Source organism: Lemur catta, chromosome 9 (assembly GCF_020740605.2).
Source record: "Lemur catta isolate mLemCat1 chromosome 9, mLemCat1.pri, whole genome shotgun sequence".
Lineage (NCBI taxonomy): Eukaryota > Metazoa > Chordata > Mammalia > Primates > Lemuridae > Lemur > Lemur catta.
The window spans coordinates 39,542,258-39,567,548 of record NC_059136.1 but is presented as its reverse complement, the minus strand read 5'-3'; the positions used below and the strand labels follow the sequence as shown (position 1 = coordinate 39,567,548).

Here is a 25,291-nt window from a genome sequence, read left to right as displayed (position 1 = left end):
GAGAGGTGCTCCATCAGTGTTTGTTGACTGAGTGAATGAATCGCTTTTTGTGCCATCAAGGGGTGTTCAGGTGGCAGTGCCCTGCCCAGCTGTTAGGGGCTAAATTGTGTTCCCCCAAAATTCATTACGTTGAAGTCGTAACCCCTCGTACCTCATGAGGTGACGGTATTTGGAGACAGCGTCCTTAGAGAGGTAATCAGGGTTAAATGGGGTCCTGAGAGGGGCCCCAATCCGGTCTGACTGGCATGTTAGAAGAAGAGGAGACGAGGACACAGACACCCAGAGAGACCGTGCGAAGACACAGGGGAACGGCATTCAAGGAGAGAGTCCTCAGAAGAAACCAACCTTGCCGACACCTTGATCTCAGACTTCTAGCCTCCAAAACTGAGAGAGAATAAATTTCTGTTGTCCGCAGCCACCCGATGGGTGGCCCTTAGTTGTGGCAGCCCTGGCGGACTAATACGCCAGCTGGAAGCTTGTTGAGCACCGAGCTGCAATTTCTCCATCTCCGTAGCAGCAGCTGCCCACGGGGTGCGGGCCCACCCCACGCCCGGGGAACCACGGCCGGATGGAATCCGATTCCGCTCACAACAGGGGAACGGTGGGGGAAGCACCTGGTGGTGAAGGGGAGAGCCCTGCAGAGACAGCCAGAAATGGCCTTCTTGTCACTGTCTGCATAAGCTGGTCAATTCCTTGGGATTGTGTTTATTCCAAGGCACTGGCATTCCCCATGCTGGTTGGGGGCTCTCTGAGGTGCGTAACAAATGCCATACTGGATCAAAGGAAAACGGAGTCAATGTCCAAAACACGCACAGGCGGTGAGAGTATATTTGGAGCTTGGCTTCCTTTTCATGTAACATGTGCACGTCATGCTTAGTTCCCCCGTGAGGGCGGGACTCCCAGACAGAAGCGGGCAGCACAGAGAATGGGGGTAAGTGAAGGAGGGTCTCGCCTCTCCTTTCCTTCTGGGCACCAGGATCTTAAACTGGGTGTGTGGGTGCTTCTGACTTGCCCGGGCAACCCCCTGAGGTAGGGATGTTTCTTGCTCCAGGTGGCGGTGGGCTGCCACCTGGCTTCAGTCTCCTGCCCCTGGGCCCTCCTCCAGCCATGGAGCAGCCAAGGGACAGCCTGTCTTCAGGCTGGCAGAGGACGTGCTGGTGCCCAGCTCAGACCCAAAGGCAGCGTTTCTTGCAGCTCCATCAGTGGAACCCTAAGAGATGAACTTTTCAAAGCCTCTGTGTTTTCTGAGCTTTCCCCCTTCTCTCTTTTCTTCTTCCCTCTTGCCTTCTTCTTAATCTGCTCTGGTTTGGATGCCTGGCTGCTGAATAAGTTTTAGAAGATGCTATTTATTTTGAGCCAGTTTGGGGAATACTGAGACACTTACAGGCCATTTTACTACAATTTGCCTCATTTGAGGGGCTCACTTGTCAGCAGATTTGCATAATTCTGTTGCTGGGAAGTTTCTGTGAGGAAGATCTTTTCTCCCCTGCATCCACTCCTGCCTGGCATCTTTGTTTTGCAGGAGGAAAGTTTCCTGTTGCGCTCTCTCTTTTGAAAATTGTAACTGAAATGCCCCAAGCCCCTTGGCCAATGGGTGCAAATTCAGCCTTATTCTGCTCTGTCAATAGTGTCCCTGCAAAACTTTAGGATCTCCCTTCCCTTATAGCACTTCCCCACTCATGTATCCCCAACACAGACGTCCACGCATGCATGTGCGTGCATGAACACACGTGCACGCATGAACACACGTGCATGCATGAACACACGTGCGTGCATGAATACACGTGCGTGCACGAACACATGTGCATGCATGAACACACGTGCACGCATGAACATGCATGCATGTATGAACACATGTGCACGCATGAACACACGTGCATGCATGAACACAGGCACACATGCTATTAAGCATTTACAGGACATTTTGCCACTCCTCATCACCGTGTGAGCTGTAGTTCCCACCAGGTAGCCTCCTTGCAGTTAATTTAATATTTAAACAATGTGTATAGAAGGCATACTGAGCATACCATGGGCCAGGTGCTGTTCTAAGCTCTGGGGAAACTGCCGTGCAAACTCTCTGCCTTTGTGGAGTTTCAGTTTTAGGGCGGTGCCGTCCGCCAGGACTGCCCACAGTGAAGGAAATCTCCTGCGCTGTTTTCTACGGCAGACACCAGCCACATGTGGCCGTTGAGCACTGGAAATGTGGCTTATGTGACTAAGGAGCTGAATTTCTAACTGTATTTCATTTTAATTAATTTAAATTCTAAGAGGCACGTGTGGCTGGTGGCTATCATGTTGGGCAGTGCAGTTCTGGAAACAATAAACAGGTAGAAACTCGCTCCTCCCTTACCACAAAATACATAAATATGATAACAGCTATTGACAGGTGCCGTGAAGAAAGCCAAGGTGGGTCAGGAAATAGGGGTGGGAGGCATTATTTACACAGGGGCGGTGGTGAGGGATGGCCCTTCTGTGGAGGGTGACTTTTCAGTGAAGACCGGAGAACCCAGCAGCTCTGGCACAGGCGCTGATAGAGCCGCAGGAGCGTGATGGGCGGGGGGCGAGGAAGCAGGGGCTACGACATGCCGGGTTCCCGTGCACCCTTGACGGAGATGAGCCCTGGAGGAGCAGAGCATGTGTGAGAGGCCGGATCAGGAGTCTGAAATTGGATGAGGGCACGGAGGCTGGAGGTGGCAGTTTGGGCATGGTCAAGAGAAGGACACGGCTGCCCTCTGCTCTGGTTTGCCCATGTCCTCTCCTTGTCACCACCCACCACCACCCTCACCTCACTGCTGATGAATTTGACCAGCCTGAAAATGCCAGCACTCCAGGCTTAGACGGGCCAGGTTCTGGGCTCACAATGGGGGAGTGCCCCTCTCTGAGTCCTGCTCAGGTTTGTCACCTGAGCCCCTAAGCAGGTGGGTGTGGGCCCAGAGTCCCACAGAGTTGCTCACAAAAATAAGTTCTTCACTTCTGCCCTTAATCCCTCTCTTCAGTGGGACTCAAACCTAGGCTAGTGGGAGGGGCCAGAGATGCCCTTCCTGGATGTCACCTGTCGTCGTTTCAAAACACATCTCCTTCCTTTAGCCACAAAATAAAAGGACCTCCTGCACGTCGGCACAGCTCCCCAGTCGAAGCTCTGTTAATGTACCCTCCTCCTAATAAGCAAACTGTTCCTGTACTTCCAAATTATTATTTGTTTTGTGCAGCTCCAATCAAAATTCTAATAGGATTTTATTTTGCAGATGATACTGATTTATGAGAATTGATTTATGGGAAGAGCAAAATAATCAAGAACTGTTTTGCAAAAGAGGAGTAATGAGGAGGAACTCACTCTAGCAGATAGTAAAACGTACTCAAAAAATTTGAAAGTTTTTTAGAATCAAGGCATAAGTGCAAAGTTCAATATCTATATCAGACACACAGATTAGATAATCCAGAAACAACCTAGTAAATGTAAAATGTTAGCATATGATAAAGGTAGTTTCTCACATATTAGTAAGAAAAGATAACACCATACGTGCTACTGAGATGGTGGGTAATTCTCAGGAAAAATGGTCAGTATTATGTTATACAGCTTAACCCAAGATAAATTCAATACCAGATGAGTTAAATGTGAAAAATAAAGCTAAAAGACTCTTAAGAAAACATAGATTAACATGTCTCAGTTATCAAGGTAAGGCATTACTTTCTAAATATAAAATTACTATGAAAGCCAGGCCTGGCTTCTTTCATAAGAGAAAGAATGATAAATTTGTTATGTAAAACTTAAAATTTCTACATGTTAAACATTAATTTACACCATATGCAAAACTAAAACGTAAATGACAGAAGGAAGAATTTTGCAACAAACATAGTAAGGTATTAATATTATTTACATAGAACTCTTGCAAATTAATAATAAAACCACTGAACACTGCAATATGAAAATGGCATAAACAGGCAATTCACAAAAGAATATAAATGACAAGTAGATTTTTCAAAAACAGTTCAACCTTAGTAGCAATCAAGAAAAGCATAAAAGCGTATTAAAACAATTTTCCCCTATCTCATCTGCAAGACTTTTTAATGATATTATTTCGTGTAGGCTGGGTTATGAGTCCAGCCCTCCCATACACTACCCGGGAAAAGGCCAGAGGAGGCAAAAACTTGGCCATATGGGTCAAGAGAGCCACTTCTAGGCATCCATCCGAAAGTAGTTACAAAAATAGGGACTAAGGGTGTTCACTGCAATTTTGTTAATAAGAGCCAAAAAACAGAAATAAATGTCCAGCAAAAGTCCAGCCACTGACTGTTGTATATGGTATATCCTTTCAGTGTAATAACATGCAGTCATTTTTAAAATCATTTTGCTCAATATTCAAGGAAATAGAGAACTATTCAAGTGAAATGAAGGAACTACAAAACTAAAATATTGAATTGAAGGTGATTGGTTTTTTTTGCTCCTGTATACGTTTTTGCATTTTCTGGATTTCCTGAAGTGATTTTGCTTTTATGATAAGCAAAATGTTCATATCCATTTTCTGATGCCCGTATGAATCTCACTTGCCTGCCCCAGGGAAGCATCTTGCTTCTGATGTACCGTAAATAAAAGCAGCTTGCAAGCCCAGCCACATTCCATCTGCAACATCCCCTCCACCACCCCACCCACCACTTCAGAAGATTTTGATAGCCGTGTACCTTTTCTGTATCCCTTTGTCTCTAGATGTGAGATGGTGACCCTTGCCCTTGTTTGCTTGCTTTGGGCCCGTTTTCACTTCCTTCCCAAAGAAGGGAAGAGAAGAAGAATGTGATCTTTCATGTTCATAAGCACCCACTCTCACACCCTCTGTGCATACGTAGGTATTTGATTTGGGTGCCAGGTGGGGTGGGTCATGGGAGCAACTCAGAAAGAAATGCTAGTTTCTTTTGCGTTGTGAAGAGACCCTGACCCTGTCTTTGTTCTTGTCCACAGATATGATGCTGCCTGGCGTGTTTAGCGATTGGTGCAGTTGCAATTTTTTGTGCTGAAATCATTCTGAAAACTCAAACAGTAGACTTCAGCATTCAAGGGAAGCCAAAGCCATTTGAGGGGGAATAAAGCCAAAAGCCTTTTATCTTATTTGTTCCAAGAATTTCACTGCCCCTCTCCCTACCCCCCTCCGAAAATAAGCCATTGCACACAGACAGGCAGCATGGCTAGCAAACGGAAATCTACAACTCCATGCATGGTGCGGACATCACAAGTAGTAGAACAAGACGTGCCCGAGGAGGTAGACAGGGCCAAAGAGAAAGGAATCGGCACGTCACAGCCTGACGTGGCCAAGGATAGTTGGGCAGCAGAACCTGAAAATTCTTCCAAAGAAAATGAAGTGATAGAGGTGAAATCTACAGGGGAAAACCAGTCCAAAAAACTCCAAGGGGGTTATGAATGCAAATACTGCCCGTACTCCACGCAAAACCTGAATGAGTTCACGGAGCATGTTGACATGCAGCATCCCAATGTGATTCTCAACCCCCTCTACGTTTGTGCTGAATGTAACTTCACAACCAAAAAGTACGATTCCTTGTCTGACCACAACTCCAAGTTCCATCCCGGGGAGACCAACTTCAAGCTGAAGTTAATCAAGCGTAATAATCAAACTGTCTTAGAACAGTCCATTGAGGCCACCAACCATGTTGTGTCCATCACCACCAGTGGCCCCGGAAGTGGTGACAGTGATCCTGGGATCTCAGTGAGTAAAACCCCCATCATGAAGCCAGGGAAACCAAAAGTAGATGCCAAGAAGGTACCCAAGAAGCCCGAGGAGGTCCCCTCCGAGAACCACGTGGAAGGGACTGCCCGCTTGGTGACAGACACAGCTGAGATCCTCTCGAGACTGGGAGGTGTGGAGCTCCTCCAAGACACGTTAGGACACGTCATGCCTTCTGTACAGCTGCCACCAAATATCAACCTTGTCCCGAAAGTCCCCGTCCCACTAAATACTACCAAATACAACTCTGCCCTGGATACAAATGCCACCATGATCAACTCCTTCAACAAGTTCCCTTACCCGACCCAGGCGGAGTTGTCCTGGCTGACAGCTGCCTCCAAACACCCAGAGGAGCACATCAGAATCTGGTTTGCCACCCAGCGCTTAAAGCACGGCATCAGCTGGTCCCCAGAAGAGGTGGAGGAGGCCCGGAAGAAGATGTTTAATGGCACCATTCAGTCGGTACCCCCAACAATCACTGTGCTGCCTGCCCAGTTGGCCCCCACGAAGATGCCACAGCCCATCCTGCAGACAGCTCTCCCATGCCAGATCCTCGGTCAGACCAGTCTGGTGCTGACTCAGGTGACCAGTGGGTCAACAACCGTCTCTTGCTCCCCCATCACACTTGCCGTGGCAGGAGTGACTAACCACAGCCAGAAGAGGCCTTTGGTGACTCCCCAAGCTGCCCCCGAGCCCAAGCGTCCTCACATCACTCAGGTGCCAGAGCCCCCACCCACTGTGGCCAACCCCCCAGTCACCCCAGCCAGCGACCGCAAGAAGACAAAGGAGCAGATAGCGCATCTCAAAGCCAGCTTCCTCCAGAGCCAGTTCCCTGACGATGCTGAGGTCTACCGGCTCATCGAAGTGACCGGCCTTGCCAGGAGCGAGATCAAGAAGTGGTTCAGTGACCACCGGTATCGCTGTCAAAGGGGCATCGTCCACATCACCAGCGAATCCCTTGCCAAAGACCAGTTGGCCATCGCAGCCTCCCGACATGGTCGCACGTACCATGCATACCCAGACTTTACGCCGCAGAAGTTCAAAGAGAAAACGCAGGGTCAGGTTAAAATCCTGGAAGATAGCTTTTTGAAAAGCTCTTTTCCTACGCAAGCAGAACTGGATCGGCTAAGGGTAGAGACCAAGCTGAGCAGGAGAGAGATCGACTCCTGGTTCTCGGAGAGACGGAAGCTCCGGGACAGCATGGAACAAGCTGTCCTGGATTCCATGGGGTCTGGCAAGAAGAGCCAGGATGCGGTGGCCCCCAACGGTGCTCTGCCTCGGCTTGACCAGCTCTCCGGTGCCCAGTTAACCAGCTCTCTGCCCAGCCCTTCACCAGCAATTACAAAAAGTCAAGAACAAGTTCATCTCCTGAGGAGCACGTTTGCGAGAACCCAGTGGCCTACTCCCCAGGAGTACGACCAGCTAGCGGCCAAGACAGGCCTGGTCCGAACTGAGATTGTGCGCTGGTTCAAGGAGAACAGATGCTTGCTAAAAACTGGAACCTTGAAGTGGATGGAGCAGTACCAGCACCAGCCCGTGGCAGATGATCACGGCTACGACACCCTATCAAGGAAAGCAGCAAAACCCGTCGCCGAGAGCCCAAAGAACGGAGGCGAGGTGGTTCAGCAACGTTGCAAGGACCCCAAAAAGCTCTGCGAAGAGGACTTGGAGAAGCCGGTGCCCAGGCTGAAAGTGGGCGGTGAGCAGGCAAAAGACGGTTCGCCAGCAAAGCCCTCGGAGGCCACCTCGGACAGGTCAGAGGGCAGCAGCCGGGACGGCCCGGGCAGCGAGGAGAATGAGGAGTCGGGCGTGGTGGATTACGTGGAGGTGACCGTGGGAGAGGAAGATGCCGTCTCAGACAGGTCGGACGGCTGGAGTCAGACCGCGGCCGAAGGCGTGGCGGAACTGGCCGACTCGGACTCCGACGGCGTCCCTGCCGAGGCTGGCCGGGCGTAGACAGGTAAGTCCACCTGCTGACCCCAGGCAGCAGCGGGGAGGGCGGGTGTCTTTCTTTTTATTTCCAGGGTTAAATTCACATAAGGTTGTAGGGTACAGAGGTGTTGACACCGGTGATGGGTTCTTTTTTTTAATTGGCAACTAAGAATTGTGTGTATGTGTCATGTACAGCGTGATGGTTCCAAGTATGTGTCCCTAGCGGAGTGGCTCAATTGAGCTAATGCATCTACACATTGCTGCACATACTTACCATTCTGGGGGGTGGATGAGTAATTTTTTTAAGTTCTTTGAAAAAGGAAACAAAATAGGGGCTGGTAGATCTCACGTCCTTATTTGCAAGGCTGTGCTAAGGGGGACAGCCCCTCTGCCTGTGGCCTGTGGGGACGCCACCCTTCGGGCCTGTCCGTTCTAAAGTCCACTTGTCGCTGTTCAGAACACCTCCTCCCTCTGTGCGTCTTGTGTTCGCTGCTGTAAAAACTATGAGAAGATTGTGTCTTTTCCCTTTTCTTTTTTTTCCCCCCTTTGGGGATTCTTTTTTAAGAGTAAGCATTCAAGTTTGCTGTATCAGAGATTTAAGGTTGTTTCTTTTAACCTCAAAGGCTTTGAAAATGCTTGGTATTTGCCGTGTCACAGCTCAAGGAAGGTGCCCTCTGGTTGGGTCCCCATAACCCCTTGAAATCTGGGAGAGACTGGTGTAAATGAGGCCTATGGAGCCACCAAAGCTGGGGGAAGGGAGGTTGCCATGGTTACTAATGGCTGTGTCATCCACATAATGGGACACGCCACTGAAGCCCTGGGTGTTTGTGCTTCGTGAGAGGTCAGCGCAAAGCGAGGCCTGAGGCACCTCGGGAGCTTGGTGGTGAGTTGAGAAAGGAGGGCAGGGTTGGGGGAGGCGCAGGAGGCCAGGGTCCGCCTTGGCAGACGTGTTGCAAGGGCAGCTGGGACGGGGAAGGAGAGGTCCGGTTTGCCCAGGTGGGCTTCTCCAGAGGTCACTTACAAGGCAAAGGAAGGGGCCTCCCAAGTCATCTTTTACAAAGGATGAAATAAAGGTAAGAACCTCCAGAATGATTGATGAGGTCCCAAAGGGAGCCCTGGCAATTACCATAGCTCTGCCTTAATGAACTCGGACAGCGTTGGCTGGCCATGTCGCTCATTAATTCATTTATTCAGTAATAAAGTGAGGCAGCTGGCAAATAGAGGAAATCCTCTAGAAACCTTGTTTTAGCCAGTTCAGCTATTAAAGGAGCACTGTAATGGGCAGCCAATCCCAGAATGCCATCGGGTCATCTTTCTCCTCCGGCGTGCGGGAGGAAGTGCTCCTGGGTCGTGCGCGGGCGAGGATGCAGCCCAGAGGGAAGGGCCGGGAGAGGAGGGGGCTAGAGGTGTACTGAGGTTGCCATAGCACCTGCGACCACCCCCACCTGGCTGCCTGGCTCCTTCCTCCCTCTGGCCATTTTCCCACCTTGCCACATCTCCCTGGTTGCCACGAAGGTGTGAAGAGGACCTCTGGGGAGGAGGGGAGGAAGGACAGAAGGATAGATGAAGGGCCCGCTGAGTAGCAGAGGCCGAGGAAGGTGGCCGGACCATGGATGGCCTTACTTAGTTCTAGAGAGGTGAGCATCTCTGTATTTTCATAACCCCAGAAACTGAGACTCACAAACCAAGGAACTTACCTGCATTCATTCCCCCAGCCAGCACCTCAGTTTGACTCCGGAGCCCTCACTCTTCCTGTGGCCATCTCTGCCTCTTTACTTCTGACAGAAACTCCCCATTTCTCATTGCCCCTCTCCCCGGGGTGGGGGGAATACTGAGGGTTTTTTCAGGTGGCTCTTGGATTAATATCAGACAATTCAGAGATGTAGGAACTAGCTATGTCCCAAGTGTGAGCTGGAAAACATTCCTAAACAAGATGCTAACGTCTGTTCAACACCTCGTGGCATCAGATGTCCCTAGTACTTCCTGATATTTTGGAGGTCATATTGAGAAAGGGCTACGGTCTACAGAGGTGGTGGCATAGGAAAGTTCTCCCAAGCCCTGGACAGAGGTACCCCTTAAAGGGGCCTTTCAATTTAGAGGGGAAAAAAAATCTCTCCAGATTACTTCAGAGCTTTCATGAACCAAACACATGGGTCTCTTGAAATTTACAAATATTCAGTGATGTCCCTATTTAAATGCATATTTATTTAAGAACTTGTGGTTGAGTTCAGTTATGACACATATAACAATCCTGAAATGATTCATGGTTTTGACTTTATAGAAGTTGTTATGTGATACGAGAAGAGGAGGAACTCCAGCTAGCAGCTAAGAGCTGGCTCTAGGATTGGATTTCCTCTACAGCAGTGGTCCCTAACCTTTTTGGCAACAGGAACTGGTTTCATGGAAGACAATTTTTCCATGGATGGGGGGTGGAGGCGGAGATCAAGCGGTGATGCGAGTGATGAGGACCATCTGTAAATACAGATGAAGCTTCACTTGCTAGCCCACTGCTCACCTCCTGCTGTGCAGCCCGGTTACTAAGTTTCATGGAAGACACTTTTTCCATGGGGTGGGGGTAGGCGTGGGAGATGGAGCTCTGCAGTCTGGTTCCTAACAGGCCACGAGACCAGGACCAGTCTGCAGCCAAGGGGTTTGGGACCACAGCTCTACAGGGTTTAGCATGTCCCCCCCCCCAATCCCTCTGCATTAGGCTTTGCAAGGCTCATGACAGCTTTTGTCTCAATCTGGGCTCACTTCAGCCCTGAGGTTAGACACAAAAGTAAGGAATCCTTCCCGGCCTTTGCATGATGGTGTCTTGATTCAGTCCCTGAGTCTGAACAATTTTTAAGCCATCCCATTGACAGACCTGTCATAGTAAGAGGCTGAAAATTAAATTTCTCCTTTTATGCTAAAAATGAGTCAACATACTTAAGCTAGACATTGTCAGACATATGCCCAGATGTTTGGTCAAATGGAATATCCCGTTACTACTGCTAGTAAGAGTTTCCATTGATTGGTACATGCTACCTGCTCAACATTTTTCTAAGTATGTCTATTAAGTCATTTCAACATCACAACAACCCTATGAGGTAGACACATCTTTTTCCCCATTTTTCAGAGGGTAAAAACTGAGGCCCAGAGAAAATGAGTGATTTGCCCTGGGTTCCCAGGCTAGCTGCTAGCAGGGCCTGGAGGCCACCTCTCATCTGTCACCCAGTCCCTCACCCAAGCACTGTGGCCGTGGCCTCTTCAGCAGTGGCCCCACCACAGCCCAGGCCAAACAGACAGACAGTGGTCAGCTCCTAATTCTGTGTAGGCGTGGAGACTAATCCACAACTTATTTATTCAGCAAGAACTTTAGAGCACCCTCTTCATGCCAGGCACTGTGCCAGTCTGTGTAGATTTGCCAAAATGACCACTGATCCGGGCCCCTGCCTTGAACTCGGTCTAATAAAGGTGAGACATGTCCATAAAAACACCTGTAAGCCCATCCGGACTGCTTCACGGGAGCTGTGCACACAGAAACTGGAGGAGCTCAGAGGGGAAGAGGTGGCTTTTCTAATTTTTTTGTCTGATTTAAAACCTTCCCACCAACCTACCTTCTTCCCATTTATCTTAAACAAAGAAAACTGAGGCTCAGGAACCTGAAGGAACTTGCCAGAGTTTACCCAGCCAGGGCCTAAAACTGACGCCAAAGTTCTAGCCACCACCTTCCACCTTCACTGCCTCCCAACTTCTGACGACAGTTTCCAACTTCTGATGATTAGGGATGGCTTTGGGAAAGAGGTAGAATTTGTGAAATGTCAGAAAGATGTTTTCCATGGCTCAGCTTGCTTAAAATATTTAAGGCTGCCAAGTGTTGCATCCTGGTTACAATTTAGGATCCACAATATGCATGACCCCACACTCTGTTCAGATTAGCTGTCCAAATACAGATATTTCAATGAATGAATGAATGAATGAAAATATTCCACTCCTCAGTTTCCCTGTCTCTCTCCCCCACCAGACCCTTGAAGGCAGGGACCAAATCTCATTACTCTCTGAATCCCCAGTGCAGACTCAGAGCAGATATTCAACAACAGTTTATTGAGGACCACCAGAGAATTTTAAAAGGTGGTTGGTTTTCAATGACCTGGGATCTGGTATTTCGGTTCTTTGGCTTCTCCTCATCTTTTTCCATCACCCGTTGGCCCCAGTGATTGACAGCAGTCAGAGCAGAGGTTGGGTACAGTTTGCTGTCCGTGTGTGTGAGCAGCTTGAGGGAAAGGTCTGTTGGAGAATCCGTCACCAGATACTTACCGGGTGATGCTTCTCAGGGTCCATTAGTCCCGCTTCCCTCGTGCCTAATGGGGAGTTAACTGACAGCGCGTCCATTTACTTAGTCGTGGAGCCTCTCACCCTAGGGATTTGGGCACTGTGCTTTGGGCAGCTTGTAGCGACTGAGCAACCATGAAATCCAGCTCCCTCGTTTTCAGAAGAAGGATGGAGGCCCCAAAGAGGTGAGGTCAGCTGGCTCAGAGATGTTCCTAACAAGTGACTTGGTTCCTTTGTCCATCGAGTATTTGTGGGACGTCTGCAGTGCACTGAGCGCCAGAAGGCTGAGTGCCCAGTGTGTCTCTGCCCTCAGGGAGCCCTTGGTCTAACGGAAAATAAAGCTTTAACCAGTCTTTCATCAAACAAAAAGGAAAGTCACATGGCCCTGTTGGAGTATAGGATAGGGGAATTTGACCTGATTTACAGTTTGGGGGAGGCTTCTCTGAAGAGGTAATGGATGAATTGAAATCTAAAGGGTTAATCCAACATGTAGGAGTCTCTTGGCAGAGAAGTGGGAAAGAGCATTTTAGGCAGAAGAAAACATACTCAAGGGCCCTGGGACCAAGGGGAACTTCGTACATTAAGGGCACCAAAAAGTGGCCATTGTGGGTGTGACTTGCCTGAGTTCATACTTCATATACGTGCAGGGGTTAAAAGCCTGAGTGGGCCAGGCACGGTGACTCATGGCTGTAATTCCAGCACTTTGGGAGGCCGAGGCAGGAGGATTGCTTGAGGCCAGGAGTTCAAGGGCAGCCTGGGCAATGAAACGAGACTCCCTTCTCTACAAAAAATTAAAAATACTAGCTGGGCGTAGTGGTGCACCTATAGTCCCAGCTACTTGGGAGGCTGAGGCAGGAGGATTGCTTGAGCTCAGGAGTTCGAGGCTGCAGTGAGCTGTAATTGGGCCACTGCACTCCAGCCTGGGCAGCAGAGTGAGACCCTGTCTCTTAAAAAAAATCCATGCTAAATTTGGCTAAAATAAATAAAAATAAGTAAATAAATAAAATCCAAATGTTAGGTCAATTCACGTATGATTAAATATTCTCCTCTTTCTCACCAGTAAAGGAGACTATACATGGTTCTGTGTGTATAATCCTGTAGAGAAAGTTTGACACCATCTGAGATACTCGAGGAAGGAGCAAAAAGAAAGCCACCTTGCAGATGTCTGGGCATTCACACTTTTCTGTCCTGGTGGTCAATGGAGCATGGATGTTGGAAAATTTTAGAGCATCTACATGCCTGTACATTTTATTTTATTCTTTCTATAACCTTAATACTTACCAGAATAGTCCACTAAGGCTGCCATAACAGAATACCACAAACTAGGTGACTTAACAGAAATTTATTTTCTCACAATTCTAGAGGCTGGAAGTTCAAGATCAAGGTGCTGGTGGGGCTGATTTCTGGTGAGGCCTCTCTCCTTGGTTTGTGCATGGCCACCTTCTCCCTGTGCCCTCACGTGGTCTTTCCTCAGCGTGTCCATATCCCACGGTCTCTCCCTCTTGTAAGAACACCAGTCCTATTAGATTAGGACTTAATTACCCCACCTTTAATTACCTCCTTACAGTCCATATGGCCAAATACAGTCACATTAGGGGATAGGGCTTCAACACATGTATTAGGGGAGATACAATTCAGTTCATAAGACTGACTAATAGAGTTGTCTGTCGTTCTCAGGATTAATGAGATAATATAAATGAAAGCCCCTGGAACAAGGTTCTGGCATTAGCATCAGCATCCGCCCGATAGATGCTGAATCTGAACTTGCTCATCGCTTTCTATAGGGGGGAACCTGGTCGCCTGCTTCCTGCCTTTCCAAGTTGACTTTTTCAGTTGGGGCCCCACTTTTGTGAGCTCAAGCCAGTGGATGTCAATTGCATCTCAGAGGGGCAGGGGTTGGGGGGCCTTGGGCAGCGACAGAGGGTAACATTTGCTGAGCACTTACTGTGCCCAGCCCTGCTCAAGCACTTACATGTGCTAACTCATCTAATCTTTGCAATAACTCTCTGGAGTCCACATTACTCACGTACAGCTGGTGAGAAGGAGACACAGGAAGGGAACGCATCCAAGGTCATCAAGGTGAAAGTGGTGGAGCTGGAATGAAAACCCTATGCACACGTGTAACACTGCAGGAGTCTGCATAATGAGTTTAAAATACGATCCCTTTTACTCAGCTTCAGTGGAATTCCCCTGGACAATGTCCACTGATGGGAAAGGGGCAGGAAGAGCCATGCCCCCTCTCATACCTGCCGCCTTTGAGCCTCCCTGCAGCAGCCTAGGGGAGGTTTACCTGGCCTCAGCAAGTTCCCCAACCCCAGAGGCTCCCCAAACAGCTGCAGGAAAGGAGAGCTTTGGCCAGATGTGCCCGAGCTCACCCAGGCCTGGTGTGGGGACGATTGTGCGTGGTATGGAGTCCTTCCCACCGCTGGTAGATTGCTTAATCCTCCACATGCCAGCATATTTTCCCTTTTTCAATTCTAGTTAAAATTGGACCATGCCCCCACCCCTCAGAGAAGCAATGACAGTTTGACTAGAAATGTGGAGTGGTATAGAAGCAGACAGTAGGATGGTGTTTACCAGGGAATGGGGGCCGAGGACTAGGGTAGTTTTCATTCAATGAATATAAAGTAGTTGTACAGGATGAGTAAGTTCCAGAGATCTGCTGTATAACATAATTCCTGTAGTTCACAGTAGGGTATTGTGTACTTAAAAATGTGTTAAGAGGGTAGATCTCATGTCTTTTTTGGGGGTGGTGGCAGTGTCCTTACCACCAACTAGCAAACTTGTGGAGGTGCAGGACATGTTTGTTACTAGACAGTGGTGATGGTAACTGAGTGTGTGCACATGTCCAAACTCACCAAATTGTATGTTACTTACGTGCAGTTTCATGCTCACCAGTTAGGCCTCAGTAAAGTGAGGGCAAAGCGAGCGAAAGGCAACCGGAAAGAAAAGACGTGACCTACAGAGGACCTACAATTAAACTGAAAGCGGTTTCTCCCCAAGAGCAGAAGCCAGATGACAATGGAATAAAATGTTCCGCAGATAACAGGCACTCGGTAAATGAGCAATAAACCTTGCTACACCACTCGAGAAAAAAGAAATATTTTGGAGAGATAATAAATCACTATCTCAGTGTTTGTCTTCCTTTCTCATGGAGTACAGTGTTATTTGCTCCGGTCCCCAGGGCCTTAGGGAAAGCCCTACAGGGAAAATTAGAGAGAAATAGAAACAGAAAGCTGCCACAGGGGGAAATTCAAATTTTTTTATGTTTCCCAGTGAGTAAAGAAACAGGGAAGCAGACTTTGCTGAAGAATTAGATAGTATGTTTTAATATTCCAAGTTGTCCCCAAGATAGGAAGGGACGATGGGGGCTGGGGGATCCCTGTGCAGGGAGGTGTTCACTGAGGCTGGACATCACTCGGTACAAATGTCCCAGGAGGGCCCTAAGCAGATGGGCCCCATGGCCTTGCTGTTTCCTCCAAGTCTGGGAGGTGGTCTGGGATGAGTAATTTGGTCCTTCGTAGAGTGACTGCCTCTGACCAGGTGATTAGACTCCAGAGAAGCCCCAGGGAGCTAGCAAGAGCCACATTGCCCAGAGCACTGTGATACTCTATAAAACAACAACACTACAGTGTGGACTTTGTCACCAACCTTGTGTAACAGCCACTGCTCTGACAGCACTGAACTCACTTCCCATTTTTCCTCCCTTTAGCATTTGTTGAGTCTCCCGTGTGGGCCACACTTTGCGGGGAGGGGGTGGCGGGGCCAGCAGTGAGCACAGTGGCCGCCATCCGTGTCCTCACGGGCCTCTTCCACCCACAGTTAACTGGGCAGTCTGGAGACGGCACTGTAATAGCCACATGGAGAAGCCCACGCAGGACCGTGTAACCGGGAGACCTGCTGGCAGCGTCCGGGAGCGAAGGCCTGCCTGGGAAGGGGCTCGAAGGTGGGAGGGTGATTGGGCCTCGGCTGTGTCCCCGAGGGAGAAACCACAGGTGTGACGACGTCTAAGGGTTAGAAGTGCTTGGCATGTGAGCAGGTGGATCCCCGATGGTGGCACAGACCAAGGGGAGAGCAGCCCGAAGCAAGGCCGGAGCTGGACCCCGCAGGGCCTAGGGCTAAAGGAGGACCAGGCTTTGCCCAGGGCAGCCGTTGATGGCAGTGAAGGGCCGTGGGCAGAGCCATGGCGGAGGAAGCCTCCACCAGACGTGCTGGGCCGGGGCTGGGGCTGGGGCTGAAATGCATTGGGCAGGGCATCCGTTACCAGTGGGGAGTCACCACCAAGTGTCACGCCCGTGGCTGCCTGTACAGTGACCGTTGGGGAATAAATCAGACTTGCCCGTGGCGTCCCCTTCTTTGCTTCAATCCCAACCAAACTGGCTCCTGGGCTCGGGCCAGGATGCCCCTGGAGAGGGGGCATTGGCCTCATTTCCAGCATCTTCCCAGCCTCCCTTTGAGGCCGCGCTGGCTCCTCTGCACACCCTGGGAATCGCAAAGGAGAATTAAAGTCCAGTGGTTCTCAGGGTGCTTCCAGGGTCTGGGGCCAGCCACACACATCTCGGATCTCTGCAAAAGCCGAAAAAACAAAAGTAAAATAAAATTGGCTTTGTCTCCCTTTTTCTGGGTCATCCCTTGGGTCTTGCAGTCCGTGTGTGTTTTAAGGGCCTTGTTCAGCATTTTTTCATGAATACGTATGGTTGGAAGATTATGCATGTTCGTGACCATAAGAAATTATGCAAGGAATCATAGAAACATATTGCCAGATGGACAACCACTTAATATTGAGGATTATTTAAAAAGCAAGCATTTTTGCCAGTCACTTGAAGAAGTGGGGTCAATGTCTTGATAATACGAGAGAGACGGAGAAAACAGGTATGCTCACGCTCACACACAGGTGAGCTCCTGACACCGAAGGCCCTAATTTTATACCTGGCCTTCCTCAGGAAAAGTGAAGAACTTATTTCCTGAGCCCCTGGCACGTGGCTTCACACCCTCCTCTGTGACCCTGCCGGCAGCCCATCGGCCCTGTGCAGGGGAAGGGAGGCTCAGGGAGGTTCGGGGGCCCACCCACACACAGCGGGGAGATGGCAGGTCCTGGATCCCAGCTTTCTCCAACTCCACAGCTCTGTCCACCCTGCGTGGAGGTCCTGTGCCAAAGGAGGAACAACAGCTGTCCACCCACCTTGGGCCTTGTTTCCTGGGGTCTGGAGAACTGTGCAAGTGGACCTCCAACCAGGGCAGGCTCCCTCCCAAAGGCAATGAAAGACCCCATTTGCTGGGCAAAACCCTGTTCCGTTGGGAGCACAGGGGGCTGGCTGTGGTTGGCTGTGCCCACCTAGCGGGTGCATGTGGCTCTGCCCGGGATCAGCAACGAGGCACATGGTCCCCGCTGGGTGCCCCGGCCCCCTGCCCTTGAAGCAGATGTGCTCTCTCCTGGCACCAGGTGGCTCCAGGCTTAGAGAGGCTATGCATGACCTGGGCCTACGACAGGTGTGGGGAAGAGCAGTTAAGAACCAGGCAGCCCGATTTGGACTGGCCAAAGTGGCCTCAGACTTCACTACTTACTGTTTGCCTAACATTTAAGCATGACATTCAACCTCTTGAAGCCCTGGTCTCTTTGCTGTAAAGCGGGCCTGCAGAGTCACTGTAAGGAATAAATAAGATGATCCATATTGTCACTTAGCATGGGGCTGACTCGTGTCAATTGTGAGAGAAACACTAGCTGCCATCACTGTTGTCCCACTCATGATCATTCTTGGTTTGACTGTGCCACTGAGCAGCCACGTGGCCTGGAGAAATCGCTTTTCCTCCTGAGCTTCCATTTTCTTTCCGGGTGACATGAGTGATCTTGGCAGCAGCATCTGTAAGGATCCTTGAAGCTCTTACGATTTCGTGACTTTGGCTGGATCACTTTGAGATGGTACCAGAGCTTCAGGACACCCCTGGAATCTTGGTTTATCCACAGACTTTACTTTTACAAGTTGGTTTCTTAACTCCAATATTCGGTCTTATTCCCAGGAGTGTCTAGGGACTATGGGTACATTGAACATCCAGACAATAGGAGTGAGTGACGTTACAGATGATCTGCTGGTGCCTTTGGCTGACAAGTCTCCTCGTTCTTGGTCCCCTGTACAAAAGCACTTCTCAGCCGGAGACGTGGCCAAGCAAGAACAGCCTTACCAGGATGGAGGCAAAGCAAAAGCCCGTGGCTTTGGATTCTAAAGGTCTGATAAACTTCCAGCTTGTCATGGAATGCCGACTGCATCCTTTACGGCCCTGAGCCTCCCCTTGGATTCCTTTCCAAAGGAAAGGACAAAGGCAGTAATGATCTGCCTTAGTTTCCTAGGCCATCCACAAAGGACCACAGACTGGGCAGCTGAAACAACAGAAACTTGTTCTCTCACACTTGTGGAGACTGAAGTCTGGTGTCGGCCATGGCGGTTCCTTCTGAGGGCTGTGAGTCTGTCTCACGCCTCTCTCCTGGTTTCTGGTGACTGCTGGTGACCCTTGGCGTTCCTTGGCTTGTAGATATGTCACGCCAATCTCTGCCTCTGTCTTCACATAGCCTTCTCCCTGTGTGTTTGTGTCTTCTCATTTTTCCCTCTATGCGTGTGTGTCTGTGACCAAATTTCCCCGTTTTATTCGGATAGTAGTCATACTGGATTAGGGTCCACCCTAATCACCTCATTTTAACTTGATTTAACTTGATTACCTCTGTAAATAGGGTTCCATTCTGAAGTCCTGCAGATTGGGACTTCAATATATACTTTTGGAGGCTGGCAAGGTGGCTCACGCCTGTAATCCTAGCACTCTGGGAGGCCAAGACAGGAGGATTGCTTGAGCCCAGGAGTTCAAGACCAGCCTGAGCAAGAGCAAGACCCCATCTTTACTAAAAATAGAAAAAAATAACCAGACATCGTGGTGCATGCCTGTGGTCCCAGCTACTCGGGAGGCTGAGGCAGGAGGATCGCTTGAGCCCAGGAGTTTGTGGTTGCTGTGAGCTATTATGATGCCACTACACACTACCGGGGTGACAGAGTAAGACTCTGTCTCAAAAAAAAATATGTATATATATTTTTATTTTGGAGTGGATACCATGCAACCCATAACAAGGTCCTTGGACTAGTTTCATTACTTCCAAGTATATAATAATTAAACATTTCTCCTGACTGATTGTTAATAAATACTGTTTGTTAAAAGCACCGACTCTAGAGACTGCCTGGGTTTGAATCCTGTCTCTGCCATTTACTAGCTGATTGATCTTGGGTAACTTATTTGACCTCTCTGTGTTCAGTTTCTTCAACTACTAAATGGGAATAATCACACGGTTGATACAAATATTAAACATACAATTGTCTTATTACTATTATATATCCTACCATGTTCGGAAAAGGCTCCATCTAATAAAAACAGTGAAAGTATATACAATAACTTACCGTGCACCAGGCAGCATTCCAAATGCTGCTGTGAATGAATCGTCACAGCAACTCCACAAGGCGAGGCGGATGCTATTGTCAGCCCTGTTTTACAGATGCAAAAACTAAGCCCTAGAGAGATTAGGTCATGTGGGTACAGCCCTGCAGCCACTAGGTGGGGAAGTCAGGACCCAAACTCGGGTTTGTCCAACTCCAGGGCCCTGTAGGAGTCACTGTGACTGGCCACCTCTCCAGGAACAATAAAAGGGTCTTGCAATGATGGAAAGAGTCGTAGGCCACCACCTTCACTTGCCCAGAAAGCCATCCTGTTTTCAAAGATGGGACTCTTGTCATAACATCAGACTGCTCAGGAAACTCACCTCTTTCTTTAAAACAGACCCCTCATTTGAAGGGCATTTGTCTCTCCTCCAAGCCCTGGATGGCTTTGGAAGGGGTCTCCCAGGAAAGCCGGGAAGAAGCGACCACTGTCACCCCAGCCCCCCCAGGGAACGATGGCCGTCTCACCGACATCTTGTCTCTCTGGTTTTGTGTCTCCCTTCTAGGGAAGCCGTCAGAACCGCTGTGGTGACAAAGGGACGCTCTGTCTTTGAAGGAAGAAGAGACCATCCCTCCCCAGCTGTGGGCCACCCTCCCCAGTGACTCCAAGTGGAACCACGTAGCTCTCGTGTGCCTGGAGGGTGCGGGAACCCCAGCTGCTCTCACGTGCACCTCCCAGAGGACCGGTGGGAATTGTTCATAGTGCCAAAGTCCTACTACTGCGTTTTCAATGGGTCCTTGTAAATAGTTTGCTCCTCTGCCCTGGCCCCCACCTCTTGCTATACTGGAACTGATTTGTATAATGTGGGAATTTTGTTACCTTTTTAATCGAGGGCAACTTCCTTTTCCAGCACTACCATTGTAAGGTTTTTTCCAAGAGGGAGGGCTAACCACGTTGCTTTTCTTTTTTCTTTTTCTTTTTTTCTTGTATTAATTTGGGGGAGGGAGTGTTAGTATTAGTGCCATGATATCTACTGGATTTTAGGAAGGGAGAATTTATTTTTCAAGGTAGTTTGAAATTTGGGAGATTTCTTGGCAGGAAAAGGCTGAGATCCAGGCCTCTGTCTCGACTTGGAGAGAGTTTACAGACGGCAGATCTTCCAGATCAAATCTGTTTCCAGTTCTTCCTCCAGCTGCCTTTGGGGATGCGTGGTGGGCAGGACTCTCTCAACTGCCAAACGGGGGTCTGGATTCTCAGCTGCTCGGCCGCATAGGCTGGGAGAACTGGGTTGCAGGTGGCTGACCTCTTTAAGCACCTTTTTAAATACCTGCAGAAAGGGCTCCCATGCTTCTTAGCATTGTCATGACTTTTGTGAAATTAAACAACAAAAAAAGATCTTCCTATCTAGATGGTACAAAGATGAACAGCTTTGGTTTTCATTTCTCTTCTTAACTGCCTTTTCTAGGTGGGGTATTTGACAAGATTTAGCTTGGACCCTCACCAAGAATTGATTGTTTGTTTGTTTGTTTGTGTGTTTGTTTTGGGCCGATTTTAGATACCTGAGTGCACTTTTTTTTTTTAGTTCCGACTTTTAAAGAAGGAAAACCAAGAGACATATCCAGTGTAAATGTTGCGATATGAATTATGTTTGCAATCCCTTTCCCCTCTCCCACTGCCCCCCTTTGAGTACACTGCACAAATAAAATGCTAGGGAGTTTGAATAAAACCAATTTTTCTAACTTGTTGCTCATTTGTTGTAACTCAATAAAGCAGAGACTAAACATTTTTATAACCTTTTCCTCTGCTTCTTGTTCTTCATTGCTATCCGGCTCCCAGGGGCTCGCAGAAGGGTTCCAGCTCAGCCACCCCCTGTTTCAAATCCGTAGGGCCATGTTTCTCATCTTCCATCTTGGAGAAGTCCAATGGTGCAAGCCAGACTTTATAAACAGGATGTAAATGTTAACCTAGGAATCTTCATCATTTCACTTGGACACAGAGAAAGAAGTTACAGGCCCTCCCTTCTCAAGGATCTTCAAAAATAGATTCATAAAATACTGTGGAGCAGAGCATTGGAGTGGGAATGAGAAGACCCTCAGTGTCCCAGTTCACCCTTGGGTGACCTGAGCTAGGTCACTCCCCTGAGTTTCTGGTGACTAGTAGCCAGGACACTGCCATTTCTCCAAGAAGGTGGCTTTTACATGTCTCTGCTCAGGTGAGGTTTAAAGAATTCCTCACTGTTTGTACCTGACATTCGTCTAGACCAGTGGATTTCAAATGTGAGCAGGCACCAGAGTCACGCGGAGAGCTGCGTGCAGTGTCTGACGCGGTAGGTCTGGGGTAGGACCTACCTGTGCATTGCTAACAGGTGCCTAGGTGAGGTGGCTGCCGCTGGTCCTCAGCCCTCACTTAGGAAATCTCCAGTCACAATGTCTCATTTTTGTAGGGACCTATAAACTTTTGGCCAGTTTATCTAAACTAAGTGTGTGTTCATTCTTCAGATAAGGGAAAAGACCCTCCCTCCCTCTCCCCACTTCCCAAAATACAGGAAACACTGAAAAACTAGAGATTGAAAAGAGCCTGGCCTTCTCTGGAAGGAGACACCCTCGCCACACACTGTGACATGCGTTTGCTGAGCTTGTCAGTTCCCCCAAGCTGAGAGAAGGGCCATAGAGTCTCCATAACTGGGCATCATCTCGAAAATCCCCCCTAATTCTTACTACTCAACAAAGTTGCATATAGAGAGCTACTCAAAAATAAAAATAATAGCTATCTGGTTTTAACTGAGTGCTTACTATGGGTTAGGCTTTGTACCAAGTGCTGTGCACACATTTTCTTTATAACCTCATGAGACAGGTGCCGCCATTTTACAGATAAGAAAACTGAGGCTTAGTGTGGTTTTGCAACAAGCCCAAGGTCATGCAGTTCTAAGCGGTCATCATGGAAGCCTACCAACTTTGCCTATTAGGTGTCCCTTACCTGCTGCTTCTGGTAAAGGCAGCCTCTTTTCTATGGGAACTGCCCTCCTCATTCCATGAGGTTCTGCTGGGACCCCTGGCAGGACGTGCGCCGGGTCTGATTGGGTGGCTGAGTTAAGGTGTGGGCCTGGGGCTGGCGGCAGCCATCTTCCCTGCCGCGGGGCGGAGGCCTCTCTATGTAAGTTACAGACTCAGAGAGCACAGCAACTGGTTTAGAGTAGCACAACCGTTGGGGTACGGTACAGTACTAAGCTGCTGGAACAAAGAAACCCGCAAATGCAGTGTCTTAAACAAGACAGAGATTTACTTCTGTCTCAGGCAACAGTCCGGGGCTGGCCTGCAGGCGGGCTCCACACAGCCACCCGGGGGCCCAGGATGGCAGGCGGCCCCGCGGTCCTCAGCAGGTGCCTCCCCTCAGGTCAGAGCTGGCTGCTTCAATTGTCCTCATCCACATGGCCGAAGGTCCCCCACGAGCCCACTGCTATGCGCCAGCCCTGGAAAGCGTGGAAGGTGAGCAACTTCTTTCAAAGTCACGAAACAGAAACTTGTCACGTCTGTTCGTAGCCCATTGGCCAAAACCTAGACGTGGCGACCTGGCTGGAAGGGAAGTTGGGAGGTGGGCTCTGGATAACGGCCCCAGAACCGACAGAGGGGTCTTCTGCTCCTACAGGGAAGGAGGGGAGAGTGGATAGGAAGGACAGAGCCGTCTCAGCCACAGAGGGGACTCAGAGGGACCTGCCATCAAGTCCACCTCACCCCTCCCGGTTACGTGAGCCCAGAATGAACTGTTTTTGTTTTCAGCTAGTTTGAGTTGGGTTTCTGGAACATAAAACTAGAAATCCTAACTAATAAAGTCTTAAACTTAAAATTTACCCAAGACTTTCCAAGGCCAAAGTCTGCTCTCACCCCTCATGTAGCATGTCTCCAGTTTCTAGAAGATCACGTTAGCCAAAACCCCCTGTGACGTATCCACCCTCCCTCGTGGTGACACGTCGAGCCTGGGGGAAGCCCCGGCCTCCCAGCTGGTGCTGCCGGGGGCTGTGGGGCTGCATCACAGCGGGGAGGCCCCTGAAGTGGGTGGAGTGGGGGGCCCAGAGGGTGAGTGCAGGGTCACGTCTAACGAGGGCTTATATGGAGCATCAGACCCACCAGATGAGAAGTGAGGAGGCAGAGAAAGAAGTCTGAGCGAGGGGCCGTGGGTTCAGGTAGAGGCAAAAGGATGAGAACAGGTGAAGTTCAGGCTTCCCCCGTGAGTGGGCCTAGGTATATCTTTATTCTTCATGAGTCCCAGGGATATAGAGAGGCAGAAGGCAAGGTGGTTAAGGGCACAGACTCTGGAGTCACACTGCCTGAGGAACAATCCCAGTTCTGCCACTTACTAGCGGTATGACCTTGGGCAAGTCACTCATTCACTCTGTTTCAGTTCACTCCTCTATAAAATAGAGATGATAGTTGTATCTATTCCTAGTGTGGCTATTCCCACTAATCAGTGTGTGAAAAGCATTTAGAACAGTGTCTCGTATACTTTAAATTCTCAGGGTTGCCATCACTGTTCCTGGCTGCATAATGTATGGATGGATTGGCCCAAATTAAAATTATAGGAATTGGACCAGACTCCCTCCGCTTTTTTGGAATATTAAAGTCTAGCACAACTGTGTTATAGGAGAGTTCTGGTCCTTGACTGAGAAACTGCAGTCCTGCCACAATCCTTGACTGTGGGCTCCAGTTGCCTTGGAGATACCTGCACCTAATATCTTCCCTCAGACTTCCCTCACCCCTTCCTCATTCTCTGTCTCCTCATCCCTGCATTTCACCAGCCTGTGGCATAGTCAGGATGCAGGGACACCTTCTCCTTAGAGGTCTCTGCTCATTCCCTCCCCAAAGCTCATGGCCCAGATACCACAGTCCACCTAGACCACTGTAAGAGCACCTGGTCTCTGTTATGGTCTCTGCTCAAATGTCACCTGCATTCTGTGACCCCCGCATCTGCAGGGCCAGGACCAGGGTGAGGTAAGCAAGGTACCTAAGGAAACTTTAAGGCAGAAAGATCATGCAGGTGCCAAGCCTGTACTTGCAGAACCCTGAGAGTGGGTGCCTGTTAAATTTCACATCCAAGTACCCCATTTGCCTCACCCTGGCCCTTACCAGTCATGCTTTTCTCTAACTCTGTTCGTTTTCCTCCATCTTGCCGTTCACAACATGGCATCACATCTATTTGTTTATAGTCTTTTTCATCTCACTACATTGCAAGGTCCATGAGGGCAAGGACTGTGTCTATCTTGTCACCTCTGCAGTGTCTGGCACATAGTAGATGCTCCATAAATACTTGTTAATGGATGGATGGATGATGATGAAAGGATCAATGGATGGATGATGGATGGATGGATGGATGATGGATGAAGAGTGCCAGGTCTTCAGTCAAACAACCTGAGTTTGAATCCCAGCTCTACTGCTGAAGAGCTAGGTGATCTTGTGGGATTTACTTAGCTTTTTTCAGAGCCCTAGTTCCTCATCTGAGACCTGGAGATGATTATATCCACGTCATAGGTTTGGTGTGAGGTTTAACTGAGTTTGTGGGTGCACAGTGCCCAGCACACAGTCAAAGCTCCACAAATGTCCCTTCCCCTCTCACCACTCTAACCGGGGGGCGGCATCCGGCCGCCCTGATACCTGTGCCTTTCCATGCCTGGATGGGATGCTTGTTTAAGGCAGGCAGCCAGGAGTAAGTTGGATACAGGTCTAGGAAATTCCATTCTAGACATGCGCCTCTGCCTTTGGAGACTTTGTCATATGTAGCCAACCCTCTCCTTACCACCCTCTACCCCCAAACTCTTCTCTAACTGCCCCCTCCCAAAATTCCAAAAATCCAACCTGCACTTCTCTTTTAGAAAGTTAAAGGTGGCTGCTGCTGACTCATTTCCTGGT

General features: G+C 49.2%; 1 protein-coding gene across 2 annotated transcripts in view; it reads left to right on the top strand.

Annotated features, from left to right (window-relative positions):
- The window catches only part of ZHX2 (zinc fingers and homeoboxes 2), a 158,425-nt gene extending 137,237 nt beyond the window's left edge, over positions 1-21,188 (top strand). For both annotated transcript variants that reach the window (XM_045561852.1, XM_045561851.1), the window contains exons 3-4: positions 4,955-7,692; positions 19,957-21,188. In XM_045561852.1, coding sequence (XP_045417808.1) covers positions 5,175-7,688 — 2,514 coding nt within the window. In that variant the 5' untranslated portion in view covers positions 4,955-5,174 and the 3' untranslated portion in view covers positions 7,689-7,692; positions 19,957-21,188. The remainder of the gene's footprint in view (positions 1-4,954; positions 7,693-19,956) is intronic.
- Positions 21,189-25,291: the final 4,103 nt, after the last annotated feature.